Raw genomic sequence first — 15,865 nt, 5'->3', positions numbered from 1 at the left:
TTCGGTCAACCCAGCCGATTCGGCTGGTTCCGTCGACCCAGCTGGCCCATCTGGTTCCGTCAACCCGGTCGGTTCCGTCGACCTGGTCAGTTCCGTCGACCCGGTCGGTTCAGCAGGTTCCATCGACCCGGTCGGTTCCGTCGACCCGGTCGGTTCAGCAGGTTCCATTGACCCGGTCGGTTCCGGCTGGTTCCGATGACCCGGTCGGTTCCGGCTGGTTCTGGCGACCCGGCTGGTTCCGGCGACCCAGTCGGTTCGGCTGGTGAGGCCGAGCTTACCGGTACGGTAGCCATGAGAACTGGATCATGGCTATATGGCTCATGGCTTTATATATATATATATATATATATATATATTTATATATATATATATATATATATATATATATATATATATATATATATATATTAATTTTTTACTATATTAATTCTTTTTTCTCCTTGTGTTTAACTTCTGTTCTATGTTTATGTTCTGTAAAGCTGCTTTGAGACGAAGCCCATTGTAAAAAGCGCTATACAAATAAACTTGAATTGGCTCGGTCACAGGTGTGCACGGGACGGGCTGGACGGAGGCACTGTAGGGCATTCGGGCATCCGTGGCTGGTTCCACTCTGTAGCCCACGGACCCCGATGCTTGCTGTCCCCCCCCCAAAAAAAAATATTTACGGCCAGCTTCCGACTCTACACTGCTCAAGGTTAGCGCGGACCCACCCAGGAGCAACGCCAAGTTGACGAACTCCGAGAATGATTCTATCTCTCAGGTAGACAGCATCAAGTATCGCAGGATGTCCTTTAGTCCATACTTAAAAATGTCCTTGAGAGCCTTCTCCCCAAAGTTGACCTCCTCAACTGGGGAGTCCTCCTGACGTAGACAAAACAGGATTTCTGCTGGATCCATTTGGTGAGTCGTTCTGTCACAGTTAGTCACCGGCAAATGCGGATCCAAATGCAGTTAAATCCTTTTAATAGACAAAAACAAGAAACAAACAAGCAGGCAAAAACAGAACAGGGCAGAACAGGGCACAGGAACAGAGACATGAACAGACAGCATAGCACATACTAACAATGACTCCCAACAGGGAAATGAACAGACAGAGTAGATATAGGGAACAAGAACCAATCACAAGACGGAGGCAATCACAGACTAAGACAAAACACCTGGGGAAGAGAATGAGTGCAGTTAATGTCCATGGTAACAAATAATTGGGCGGGGTCAACAATTAACAGCAGGGAATGACAGCAGACAGAAACAAGGGAAAACACAGACAGACTCGTTACAGTACCAATGTGTTATATTTTATCAGTACATAATAATGAACAGAGAAAAAAACCAGTCTGTTACAACGTACAACAAAAATATAGATTCACTACAGCTGCTTATAAATACAAACACAGTCCACAGCTTAAAATCTCCAAAATACACAAAAGTTTTGAAAGAACGAAACCTGAAGTCTCTTCAACAGTAATGGTGATAAACCTGACCGACCGTCACATGCAAGCATCTTTGTGTTCACCGTCTGTTTTTACCACATCCACCATCTTCTGATGCAGTGAACCAGACAAAAAACTCATCTGAGTTAGCTGCCTAGCTTGTTTCTAAGATTATAAGAAGATAAAGCTGAACATTTTCCCACTTCGTCTGTCCAAAGTGTCGAGTTCCAAAATGATGATTGATGTTTTATTTACCACGAGCTCAGTCCTTGATAAAGTTTAGTAGTGCAGACTGAAGGACACTTTTGTTTTTCATTCGTATTGGGGGTACATTTTTAAAAAGCATTTATGTTTTATTTTTATTAGAAAGAACAAATATAGTGTTCAGCGTTAGTTCAGGCAGGCTCACGCTGAACGCTATATTTGTTCTTTCTAATAAAAGGCACATAAAGCTCGGCTATCAGCTGATGTCAATTTTCTAACCCCGCTCATCAGCTGATCTGATTCCTAAGCGCATTATTGGTCCATTTCAAACAGGGCGCCCTATTTAAATGCTTATTCAGTCTGTCTGCTTGGCTGTTTCCTCTGCATTGTTGCAACTGCGATTTAAACTCGGCAGCTATTTGGAGTTTAAACCGCAAGCTATCTTCTTTTGTGGGGCTGCTGCCTCTGCTTTGCTGCTGCAATTCAAACTTGCCGGATAATTAGAGATTAAACCACAGCTATCTCCTTTTGGTTTCGCGATATGGGACTATAAGAGGTCGTGATTACCATTAGTATACTTGAGCCGAAAAGAAAGTTTGAAGACGCTTTTACCTTACGGTAAATAGATACGGCACGCATGTTCGTGTACAGTATAATAGTGTGTTTATTGAGCTGGAAGGGCTGGCGTGTTGTACAGTCTGTTATGATACACTACGTTAGGCTATGCTTTGATATGCTATGCATGTTATGCTATGCTAGGTTATATTATTGTATGTTACGCTATGTTATAAGATGAGGTTATGCTATGTTTTTGCTATGCATGTCACGATGGGTCATGCCATGCTTGCTTTGCTAGGCTAGATTACCTCATGCTAGGTAATGCTATGCCTCCATATGCTTTGCTATGCCAGCTCGTTATGTTATGTGGCTGTTTCCTCTGCATTGCTGCTGCGAGTTAAATTCGGCGGCTATTAGAGATTAAACTGCAAGCTATCTCCTTTTGTGTTTGCGATATGGCACTATGAGAGGTCGTGATTACTATTGGTTATGCCTTGCTACGCTATGTTGCATTATGCTAGGCTAGGCCAGGTTAGGTTACGTTACGCTATGTTATGACTCACTAGGCTGTTATGATACGTTATGCTATGCCTCACTAGGCTATGTTCACTGAAAGTGAAAGTGACGTGACATACGGCTAAGTATGGTGAACCATACTCAGAATTCGTTCTCTGCATTTGACCCATCCAAAGTGCACACACACAGCAGTGAACACACACACACCGTGAACACACACCCGGAGCAGTGGGCAGCCATTAATGCTGCGGTGCCCAGGGAGCATTTGTGGGGTTCAGTGCCTTGCTCAAGGGCACCTCAATCATGGCCGGCCCAAGACACGAAACCACAACCTTAGGATTACAAGTCAGACTCTCTAACCATTAGGCCACGACTTGTTATGCTATGCCTCACTAGGCTATGTTAGGTTACATTATGCTATGCCCTGTTAAGCTATGTTAGGTTATGCTATGCCTCGCTAGGCTATGTTGGGTTACGGTATGCTATGCCCTGCTAGGCTGTGTTACTTTATGCTATACCTCGCTAGGCCAGGTTAGGTTACGTTGCCCTATGTTATGCCTCGCTAGGCTGTTATGATACGTTATGCTATGCCTCACTAGGCTATGTTAGGTTACGTTATACCATGCCTTGCTAGGCTATGTTAGGTTACGTTATTCCCTGCTAGGCTATGTTAGGTTACGTTATTCCCTGCTAGGCTATGTTAGGTTACTTTATGCTATGCCCTGCTAGGCTATGTTATGTTATACTATGCCTCACCAGGCTATGTTAGGTTACGTTATGCTATGCCCTGTTAAGCTATGTTAAGTTACGGTATGCTATGCCTCGCTAGGCTATGTTATGCCCTGCTAGGCTATGTTATGTTATGCTATGCCTCGCTAGGCTATGTTAGGTTACTTTATGCCTTGCACTGCTAGGCTATATTACGTTATGTTATGCTATGTCTCACTGGGCTATGTTAGGTTACGTTATGCTATCCCTTGCTAGGCTTTGTTATGTTATGTTATGCTATGCCTTGCTAGGCTATGTTAGGTTACTTTATGCTTTGCCCTGCTAGGCTATGTTACGTTATGCTATGCCTCACCAGGCTATGTTAGGTTACATTATGCTATGCCCTGCTAAGCTATGTCAGGTTACGTTATGCTATGCCCTGCTATGTTAGGTTCCGTTATGCTATGCCCTGCCAAGCTATGTTAGGTTCCGTTATGCTATGCCCTGCCAAGCTATGTTAGGTTCCGTTATGCTATGCCCTGCGAAGCTACGTTAGGTTCCGTTATGCTATGCCCTGCTAAGATGTGTTAGGTTCCGTTATGCTATGCCCTGCTAAGCTACGATAGGTTTCGTTATGCTATGCCCTGCTAAGCTATGTTATGTTACGCTATGTTAGGCCTCGTTGGCTGTTATGATACATTATGCTATGCCTCGCTAGGCTGTGTTATGGTGCTTGGTGCTGTGCCTTGCTGGGCTTGTTTTGTTGCGTTGTGCTGTGCCTTGCTAGGCCGTGTTAGGTTACGTTACGCTATGTTGTGCCTCGATAGGCTGTTGTGATACATTGTGCTGTGCCTTGCTAGGCGATGTTAGGTTACGTTGCGCTATGTTATGCCTCGCTAGGCTGTTATGATGCGTTATGCTATGCCTCGCTAGGCTGTGTTATGGTGTGTTGTGCTGTGCCTTGCTGGGCTATGTTGTGTTGCTTTGCTAGGCCGTGTTAGGCAACGTTACCATATGTTGTGCCTCGCTAGACTGTTGTGATGCGTTATGCTATGCCTCGCTAGGCTGTGTTATGGTGTGGGGTTCTGTGCCCTGCTGGGCTATGTTGTGTTGCATTGCGGTTGGCTGTGCATTGCTAGGCCGTGTTGGGTAACGTTACCATATGTTTTGCCTTGCTAGACTGTTTTGATGCGTTATGCTGTGCCTCGATAGACTGTGTTGTGATACGTTGTGCTATGCTTCGCTGGGCTGTATTATGGTATAGTATATTGTGCTGTGCCTCGCTAGGCTATGTTGTGTTGCGTTATGCTATGCCTTGCTAGGCCATGTTAGGTTACGTTGCACTGTGTACCTCGCTAGGCTGTTGTGATGTGTTGTGCTGTGCTTCGCTAGGCTGTTATGATGTGTTAGGCCATGCCTGCTAGGCGTTTATGTTGTGCTGTGCCTCACTAGGCTGTTGTGATGCGTTAGGCCATGCTTTGCTAGGCGTTTTGTTACGTTATGCTGTGCCTCGCTTATCTATTATATGTTGTGCCATGCCTTGCTGGGCTGTGTTTGTTATATTGTGCTGTGCCCTGCTGGGCTGTGTTGGGTTGCACTGTGCTATGTTGTGTTGCGTTGTGCTGTTGTAATGCGTTGTGCTGTTGTAATGCATTGTGCTGTGCCTTACTGGGCTGTGTTGCGTTACGTTATAATATGCCTTGCTGGGCTGTGTCGGGTTGCATAATGCTGGGTTATGCCTTGCTGGGCTGTGCTTCGCTGGGCTGTTATGATTCCTTATGCCATGCCTTGCTATGCGTTGTTACATTATACGATGCCTCGCTAGGCTATGGCATGTTGTGCTATGCCCTACTAGGCAGTTATGATATGATATGCCATGAGTTGCTAGGCGTTATGTTACATCACGCTGTGCCTTGCTAGGCTGTTGTGATATGTTATGCCATGCCTCGCTAGGCTGTTATGATACGTTATGCAGGAAATATTTACTGGCAAATGGTTTAACTTCTTAACTTGACATGGTTAAACTTTAGCCAGCAAAGAAAATGAAAAGCTTGATTAAATTTCTCTCCTCTCTGTAGCAGTGTCCAGCGAAAGATAGAGACCTTTGGATTGATAATCAATGGCTCCTGGCCCTGCTTGTTTTGTTTCTGTTCGTTACATATAAATAAATAGATAGATAGATAGATAGATAGATAGATAGATAGATGGATAGATAGATAGATAGATAGATAGATAGATAGATAGATAGATAGATAAAGTAAATGTTCCAAAGCTGGAAAGGCCCCGAGAAGCATCCTAACCGCTGCTTCTTCAATTATTTAATAGCTGGACTTATCCAAGGTTTTCGCAGGAGTGTTTGGTTGACTACTCATTAGTTTGCCTATAATTTGCTTTCTGCCGTTAAAGAACCTGAAATTGTTGGAAAAGGAAGTTAAGACTGGATTTCTTGTTGGGTCTTTTGGAAGTCTCCTTTCTCGGGTTGTTGGATGGATACTAGAGGGATGGCTACTCGGGATATTCAGGGAGAAGGCACTTGGTTCTCTTGTTCTGTTTGTGATTGAGCTAGCTCTGCTGCTGCTATGCTAGCTCTCCTCCTCTGCTGCTGCTAGCTCTCATTTTCTGCTGCTGCCAGCTCTCCTCCTCTGCTGCTGTCCCTAAGGTAGCTGAACCGGGAGTGGAACGTTAAAGGTTCTGGTTGCTCCTTGGGAAATTGGGATGGCATGATGTTCATGATGATCTGGAGTCTTCTGCAGCCTTGATTCGTATACAGGCACTGAGCCTTCCGTTGGTTTTGGGGGGGTTTAATGGTCAGTGGTTGCTAGTAAATGGTAAAGGAACTGCTTTCCGTGCCTGATGAACAACATAAAGCTCTGTTGGAATTTTACTAATACGTTTGGCTAGTGAAAAGCTCGCTTTAATCCTCTGCTGGCTCTTCAGTTAGCATGAAGAGCCAGGGAGGATTGCCTGGTATGGTCTGTTTGGGGGGGATTTTGTCTGGCTGCTTTCCCAGTTAATGGGAGATTGTCCCCCCACGGAGCTGCTGCTGTTCCCTGACTAGCTTTCATGGAGCTCATGAAAAGGAAGGGGAATTCAGAACAGAGCCATACCACCAAATGTAAATTTCATAAGCTTGCAAATAAAAAATTTTAATATTTCAAAGAATTGTCTTTATTTTGACTGAAGTGGTCCTGACTGAAATATAGCGTTCAGCGTCAGTTCAGCGTCAGTTCAGGCAGGCCACATAGTCAAGCTCGGCTATCAGCTGATGTCAATTTTCTAACCCCGCCCATCAGCTGATCTGATTCCTAAGCGCGCTATTGGTCCACTTCAAACAGGGCGCCCTATTTAAATGCTTTTTCAGTCTGTCTGCTTGGCTGTTTCCTCTGCATTGCTGCAACCCACCTCCTCCCTAGCTCCTCCTTGGAACTGTGTTTAACTTGATCAGTGTCATTCTGTTGTCACTGATGCAGGCTCTGTTCTAAATGGGGGTGGGGGGGGGGGGGGGTGTCTGGCTGCTTTCCCAGTTAATGGGAGATTGTTCCCCCACAAAGCTGCTGCTGTTCCCTGACTATCTTTCATGGAGCTCATGAAAAGGAAGGGGAATTCAGAACAGAGCCATACCGCCAAATGTAAATTTCATAAGCTTGCAAATAAAAAATTTAAATATTTCAAAGAATTGTCTTTATTTTGACTCAAGTGGTCCTGACTGAATTGATGAAAAAAGCCATGACAGAGTGAATCTCCCCACAAAACTGTCACACACAACAAAAGATGAGGAACTTAAACATAAAGAGATACTTGAAGAACATTAGAGTGTTGATATTTATATTTATATTTACTTTTCATATTTTCTATCCATATTGATCCCATTTTGTCAGTCTGATGTTTTTCTCATCTGGGAGAGTTTTGTTAAATGCCACTTTCAAAATAGACAGAAAAGAAAAAGTCTTTCACTGGTGTTTAGTTCAGAAATGTCTTTAGTTCTTAAATGGATGTAGTTATTTTGTATAGATGTTTTTACATAAATTTTAGAGAACACAATGTTTCATGATTCATATATAAAAGCTATAAAATGACTCATATGATGTTATAAGATTTTGTCTATGTGGCCCAGCCCTCAGTTCAGATATAACAAAAGTGAAACAATCTCCTGTAAACGTACCAGAGGTTTGTGTAAAGATGATTAGAGTAAGTATTAACACACATTAATTCAAACAGTGCAGTTCAGTGTTACATTAAAATAATAAACCATGCAGTAATACATTTATAAATAAAAATACTCACTCAGCTTCTCTGGAGGCTTTGACCACTGGCAGCAGCCTCAGAAGACCGTCGTGTGATCCATCATATTTCCTCAAATCAAACACATCCAGATTCTGTTCTGAGGTCAGTAACACAAACACCAGAGCTGACCACTGAGCAGGAGAGAGTCTGGTGTCACTAAGACGACTGTCACCTCATCTGTTCAGGTAAGTTTGTACTTCCTGCACTAGAGAATGATCATTCAGTTCATTCAGACAGTGGAACAGATTGATGGATTTCTCTGGAGATGGATTCTCCCTGATCTTCTCCTTGATGTACTTCACTGTTTCCTGTTTGCTGTGAGATCTGCTTCCTGTCTGTGGCATTAAATCTCGTAAAAGAGTTTGATTGGTCTCCAGTGAGAGACCCAGAAGGAAGCGGAGGAACAGGTCCAGGTGTCCATTCTCACTCTGTAAGGCCTTGTCCACTTCACTCCTGAGGAGATCAGACATGTTTGGATTTCTGAAGAAATTAAAAAGTCCAGTGCTTTGCCCCACATTTTTATGTCTAAAACAAAAAAATACATATAAAGCAGCCAGAAACTCCTGAACACTCAGATGTACAAAGCTGAACGCCTTCCCCAGGTGAAACCCAAACTCCTCTCTGAAGATCTGGGTACACACTCCTGAATACACTGACACTTCTCTGACATCAATGCCACACTCTCTCAGGTCTTCCTCATAGAAGATCAGGTTTCCTTTCTCCAGCTGCTGGAAAGCCAGTTTTCCCAGTGCCATGATACTGTCTCTGGTCTGCTGAGGATCAGGGTCACATTTCTGATGGTACTTTTGGTCCTTGTGTCTGATCTGAAAGATCAGGAAGTGTGTGAACATTTGAGTCAGAGTCTTGGGGATCTCTCCACCCTCTGCTTCACCCAAAATTCTCTCTAGAACAGTGGCTGAGATCCAGCAGAAGACAGGGATGTGGCACATGATGTAGAGGCTTCTTGAAGACTTCAGGTGTGTGATGATGTTATTGGCCAGGCTCTGATCACTGATCCTCTTCCTGAAGTACTGCACTTTCTGAGGATCACTGAAGCCTCGTACCTCAGTTACCTGGTCTACACATTCAGGAGGGATCTGATTGGCTGCTCCTGGTCTTGTGGTTATCCAGAGGAGAGCAAAGGGAAGCAGATTCCCCTTGATGAGGTTCGTCAGCAGCACATCCACTGAGGCTGACTCTGTCACATCACGCAATATCTTATTCTTCTGGAAATTTAGAGGAAGTCGACACTCATCCAAACCATCAAAGATCAACACCACTTTGTAGGAGTCACAGGCTATTGATTCTAGTTTTCTTGTTTCTGGCAAAAAGGGATGAAGAAGTTTCATGAGACTGAGATTTTGCTGCTTCATCAGATTCAGCTCTCTAAAGGGAAGTGGGAACATGATGGTGACGTCCTGATTTACTTCTCCTTCAGCCCAGTCCAGAATGAACTTCTGCACAGAGACTGTTTTTCCAATTCCAGCAACTCCTTTAGTCAGCACAGTTCTGATGGACTTGTCTTTAAAGAGCTCATTACATTTGATGGGTATCTCCTGTGTTGCTGGTCTCCTGGACGCTGCCTCAATCTGTCTCACCTCATGTTCATTATTGACATCTCCACTCCAACCCTCTGTGATGTAGAGCTCAGTGTAGATCTCATTCAGAAGTGCTGAGCTTCCATGCTGTGAGATTCCTTCATTAATTCTTTTAAACTTCTCTCTCAGATTGGACTTCAATGTTGGCTGATACACAGGGGCGAGTTCTAATAAACAAAGTAATATCTAGATTAGTAATAAATAGTTATAATGCAAAATCGTACAAACACTGCTATTAATTCCTGAATGATGTTCTAAATATTATTGAAGCTGGACCATGAACAGTTACAACATTATATTTAAATAAAATTTAAAACTAAAAGTGTTCATATCTAAAACTATTTCTCTCTAAAGTGAACCTGATGGAATAAAGTCATGACTCAGAGCTCTTACTGTTGTGCAGTGTGTTAGCGAGATCTGCGTGGTTCATGTTCTTCAGGACGTGTAGTGTGATCTTCAGCGCTCCCTCTCTGACACTGAGCAGATCCTCCTCATCCTCCACCTCCCTGCATGCTGGGTAATCTGGACTCAGGAGCTTCCTAAACCTCTTCAGCTCATTCTTTATCAGAGTGATGACTTTGTGTTCCAGCTCCTGGTTAGAAACACACAGGAACAGATCTAAATATTATCATGTTACACAGTGAGAGAGGCTTTTATTTTATCAAAAGAAGAAAAGTCTCTTTTTATTATCACATTTAAAACCCATACAACTGATTCCCCTTAATGCTGCTGCACATCAAGACATTACAAGTGATCACAACACACACATTACACACTTTAAATACAACACACACACCTTGAATATAGAGTCCAGCTGATTTGTGATGATGTTTGATTTTTGTGGTCTTTGAACAAACAAAACCCATCATGTAATATGGACTATATGTATTCATAGCTGCACAAATCACACACTAATAAATACAGAGACAAATATTTAACACTATCCTCTTAACACAATACACTGATTTCAGGATTTCCTAATTGACACCAACATGTTTAGAAACAAATGTTTGTCATTAATGTCCCAGGTGTAAAAGCACCACAGACCCTCCAGCTCAGGGACTGCAGACTGAACTGAACTCTTAAAGCACTTTTCCTCACTGCCAGTCCGAGAGCTGCAGCACTGCACAGTTTAGTGTTTTACTGCTTCAACACCTGATAAAGCTCATGAAGGGCTTCATAATGAGTTGAGTGAGTTTGATCAGGTGGAACACTGCTGTAAAACACCTCACTATACTGACCTCACATCAGTAGAACTGTCTCTGTCTCTGACGGTAACTGGAAGTTCCATTGACCAGTCACTCTTCATATGATATCAGGAGTCCCAATCACAGCTAACTGACTCAGCTGGGTCCTAAAGCCTGTAGAGTTCACTGACTCAAAGCTATGCTGCTCTTATGCTCCACATTACACAGTCCTTTTTACTCTTCTCTCAGTGAATGATTTGTCTAAACTGTTCTTAGATCAGATCAGTGATATATTCACTGCTATTAAACACCTTAAAGCAACGTTGAATTCCTGTTTAACTAGTGAGTGTTTAGAGATACAGATGTGTTCCCATGAGACGGTGTGTATTTATTGCTGGTGAATGTAAGTCACCTCTCGTCTTTCTCAGGTTTTGTTTCCCAGACACACTCATGTTGGAGGTCATGTCTCCGTCTCCAGATTACAGCAGGACACACGTTTACGTCACTACAACATCGGTGTGTTAAATTAAACCCTGAATCAGCACAGAATTCACTTACAGGAAATAGTCACGCTATCAAGTTATAAAACAACCTGTGTACATTAAAGCTTCAGTACAAACCCACAAAACTCTTCTGCATCTAGTGTCACTTCAATGTGTTTATATATTAGAGCTTTAGATACTCACTGTGTTTTTACTCCTGAAATCTTTTAGTTTTCACTCGTCACAAAATGGAGCTGCTGACTTTCACTTTTATTACAGTTTATACTGCAGAGGGGAGAAAGGTCAGACACACACACACACACACACACAAACACTCATTCATACACAATCAAAAGCAATTACAGGTATTTATCACAGAATACTTCTAAATGTAATAAAAAAAAGTTTTAAAACTGTGTGTAATAATCTTTTGCTTCAAGCTAATATTTAAAATAGTTTGTATTCATATATTTCAAGTTTTATTCTATAATGACTAAAGATACACATTATATACATAAAGGTTCTTATTAAAAATAACTCTACTGGAAATAGAAAAAATTATCTAGACATAATCTGAGTGATCTGTGTGTGTGTGTGTGTGTGTGTATGTGTGTGTGTGTGTGTGTGTGTGTGTGTGTGTGTGTGTGTGTGTGTGTGTGTGTGTGTGTATGTATGTATGTGTGTCTGTATGTTTGTGTATGTGTGTGTGTGTGTGTTTGTGTGTATCTGTGTATGTGTGTGTTTGTGTGTATGTGTTTGTTTGTTTGTGTGTATATATGTGTGTGTGTGTGTGTGTGTGTGTGTGTGTGTGTGTGTGTGTGTGTGTGTGTGTGTGTGTATATGTGTGTCAGTCCAAGTAAAGGTTCAAAACCATATAATAACATGGCAGACATTTATGTCTTCTTCTGCTTCTTCTTCTTCTTTTTCTTCTTCTTTCTTTTCCTCTTCTTCCTTTTCTACTTCTTCTTCTTCTTCTTCTTCTTCTTCTTCTTATTATTATTATTAAGATTGGATCAGATTCTTTGCTTTTCTTTTTTACTGTAAGGTTTGTCTGGTTTACAGATTGGATATTTTAATGTATTACTGTATACATTGTCCATATAAATATATATACACAATTAGGTGATGGGGCTTTAACATGAAGCTACCTGAAGAACCCTGTTTTCTACTTAATGTCTCGAAATGTTTCCAAGATTCAGGCTGCATCTCAGGCCGCGCTCTGGCTCCATAGGTAGTGAACGAGTGTGTAGTGTAGAGGAGTTGTGGCTCTGGTAAGGACTCAGACTCACCACACACTGAGATACTGATCACTCCAAGTCCTCATCGGTCAGTGTACAAACCCAAATATATTAAAGCTTTTAGTTTCCTATACCTCTTAGAAATGTCTTCACTTCATCACACACTTTTCTCTCATGCTTCGAGCAGGATCGTAGGCTCGCTAGTGGACTTTTTAAACTCATTCCACACTTCAAAACAGACATACACACACACACACACACACACACACACACCCCTAATATGTGAGCGTGTCTCTATCAGATTTATTTATATATTATTACTCAAGCTCCATCATCTGGCTAAAATTCTCTTTCTCTCTCTCTCTCTCTCTCTCTCTCTCTCTCTCTCTCACGCACACACACACAAACACACACACACACACACACACACACACACACACACACACACACACACACACAGAGAGAGAGAGAGAGAGAGAGAGAGAGAGAGAGAGAGAGAGAGAGAAATTGAACGTGTAATAAGCACTCTTCAGAGTAAGGTGATGTTTATTTTTATTTATTTATTTATTTATTTGAGATACGAACTGTGATTCGACCAAATTTTTGTCGTGAGATACGAGCAAATTTTTGAGATACGAGCATCCGAGCCGGCGCCGAAACAAAAATCCAGAACAACCACATGTGCTCTGTGTCCCCCCTTCAGCTTCCTGTGTCTCACTCGGTTAAAGCCGCCTTTCCACTGCACACAACAAACGACGGCCGATAAAACGAAAGTCATTCATTTCCTATGGAGAGTCGCAATGGCGCTGCGTGAGGTGCCGACCATCTGCGGATCTGTAATTTTCGGATCCGTTAAAAAATTTGAACTTGTGCAACTACACCACATCCGATATGCCGACGGGACAGGTTTTTATTTTATTTTTTAGTGAGGAAAGAGTGACAAAAAAGGCAAAAACAAGTAAAGAGAAAAGCGGTTAAAAATTAAGCGTTATTAATGTAAAGAAAACAGAAATTGCAGCAATTAAGTTCAGTTAAGAGAATTTCAGTTAAGTTCGTTAGTTTTAGTGAAGTTTAGTTAAATTCCATTTAAATAATATTTACTGCATAACTTATATTTACAGCAATAAGTGGAAGGTTTTACGTAATCAACAAATGGTTAATACAAAGCACAAGCTTTTACTTGTAGTTACTTTGTTTAGATGCTCTTTACTGCATAACTTACCTGCAATCACCTACTACAAAGTAACTGCAATCACCCCACAACATGGTGAAAACAGGAAAAAACAGGAAAACAGGAAAAAATCTGTTTTCTTTCGAATCCCCGAGAGGAGGTGGATTAGTATTGGGGATTGTGTCAGTGGTCTATCAAGGCTAAATGTTATGAAGCAGCTAAAATAAAGACTGTGGGGAGACATAAATAATGCATATTTTATTTTTTATAAATAATGCATAATTATTTTTTTAATAATTCATATTATATTTTACACGTGTACACATGGACATGAGGGTGATGCCGTTTTTTTTTTTTTTGTTTTTTTTTGTTTTTAATAAATGAATATATTACGAGTGTAGGGCAGGGGCGGTTCTAGGATTTCATCTTTAGGGGGTTTTAGCCCTCAGTGAGAATTTAAAACAAGACGTTTTATATTATATATTATATGACAACTCTGGTAATAAGAATAGTGACATTTCACTGCTTTTGGTTGCCGTCTTTGCGTCTTTCCGCCGATTAACGTTATAGATAAACGCCTCCAGCTCTGACTGCGCGTGCACGCTGCGCGTACCTGTGCTTCTCCGTTCAAATAAAGCAGACAGCTGATGATGCACTTTTGAAAGACTACAACACACGCGTGTAAAAGCAAAGTAAAAAAAAAACGCTCTTGGATCAAACTGATAACTAATTTTCTTTCCCATCGACGATCGTCCTGCATTTTAACGTCATTTTTATTCATGAAAGTAAAAATTATCCTTATAGTTTTAGGGTGGCTGAGATCACACACAGGGGAGCTGAAGCCACCCTAAAAAAGATGTAGAACCGCCTCTGGTGTAGGGGCATCTGTATTCGGCCTGAACGTAATGAAACAGGCGTATTGTGTACATGTATTTGACTGCATGTAGCACTGTGCGGACTAATCAATCTATTACATCAAAGTTCCTCAAGAGCCATTCAAAAGCTTATCACTCTCGCCTTACATTCATCTCATGTGTCGAATGATCTGCACCGCGCAGGTTGTTAATCTCTCTATTGTGATATGCCTCAATGGCAAATAATCAGACAAAAATGCTAAATTAGTACATAACTACATAAGAACCTCTATATTGCGATATGCTCAATGCACATAATCAGACTAAAAATCATGTGTTAAACAGTGTTTATTGTTCAGAGAACTCTTAATATAAAAAAAAAAACTCTCAGCATTACACATTGTATTTAGATAACATTGTATTTTATAAAATATATAAATAATGAATTAAACACAAAGGAAATCCAAAGTAGCATCGAGTGTTACCAAAAAGCCAGCCGTGACAGCGGAGATGGTCGCAGATGTGACTGTTTATGTAACCGGCAAAAGAAAATAACACATACTGTCGACTCGTCAGCATAGAGGACAGTTTCATGTCGGCTGACGAGTCGACAATGTGTGTTATTTTCTTTATGTTATGCTTTGCCTTCTAGGCTATGTAATATTACGCTATGTTAGGCCACGTTACGTTACATCATGTTAGGCTAGGTACGTCATGTTGGGCTATGTAAGTTACGTTTGGTTATGTTAAGTCATGTTAGGCTATGTTATGTTATGTCATGTTAGGCTGTTATGTATGTTATGCTATGTCATGCTAGGTTATGTTATTCCTCACTCCAATTTCCCGTTTTATGCTTCAGTTGACATGCTTCCAGTCACCCTGGGTGATGCTTCCCTGGCTGATCTGCATCTCTAGTTTACTGGGCTTGGAAGTGGAACAGATCGCAGCAGTACACAAGGAGCCTCAAATAGCACATTGCGATTTCATACGTAACTCACAATGCTGCCAAATGCATGCTATAAAAGATTTTATGATTCACTGAAAAGAACTCAAATGTGTATAAATAATTGCCGATTATAGACGAAAGAAACATAGTGACCTGGCAGATTGATAATTGATGGCTGCTGGCTCTGCTTGTATTGTGTTTCTGTTCTAGAGTAAAAAAATAAGTTCTCAGCAACATGCTTGTTGCATTTATGCTCAGCCCAGGGTGACGCTTCCCCTGCCGTCTCTACTATAGCTTAGTGGATATGCAACATGCTTGTTGTAAAAAATAAATATCAAATGTTCCAAAGCTGGGAAAGGCACTGAGAAAACATCCTAACCGCTGCGTCGTCAATTATTTAATAACTGGACTTATCCAGGGTTTTTGCAGGATTTTCTTGGTTGCCTAGTCATTCTTTTTCCTGTAATAATTTGCTTTCTGCTGTTAAAGAACCTGAAATTGTCGATTCTTTGTTGGAAAAGGAAGTTAAGAAAGGATTTCTTATTGGGCTTTTTGAAAAATCTCCTTTGAATTTGAAAAATTCCTCTGGCTCTGGTTTCTCTGTTTTACGAAACATTGATTAAAATGATTAAAGTGATTAAAATGATTATGATAGAAGGTAGGGGTGCATGGCTCGCAAAGGCAGATAT

At 41.5% G+C, this 15,865-nt stretch overlaps 1 protein-coding gene across 1 annotated transcript; it reads right to left on the bottom strand.

The window, feature by feature from the left end:
- Positions 1–7,644: 7,644 nt before the first annotated feature.
- Positions 7,645–8,692, bottom strand: LOC125138938 (NLR family CARD domain-containing protein 3-like; the record flags this gene model as incomplete). The annotated part of the gene is made up of 1 exon (XM_047801324.1): positions 7,645–8,692. A coding segment is annotated over one exon (819 nt), but the record flags the coding sequence as incomplete, so codon positions are not given.
- Between the last annotated feature and the right edge of the window lie 7,173 nt (positions 8,693–15,865).

Source organism: Tachysurus fulvidraco, chromosome 16, assembly GCF_022655615.1.
Source record: "Tachysurus fulvidraco isolate hzauxx_2018 chromosome 16, HZAU_PFXX_2.0, whole genome shotgun sequence".
NCBI lineage: Eukaryota > Metazoa > Chordata > Actinopteri > Siluriformes > Bagridae > Tachysurus > Tachysurus fulvidraco.
The sequence above is the reverse complement of the archived record's forward strand: the minus strand, read 5'-3'. Positions and strand labels throughout refer to the sequence as shown.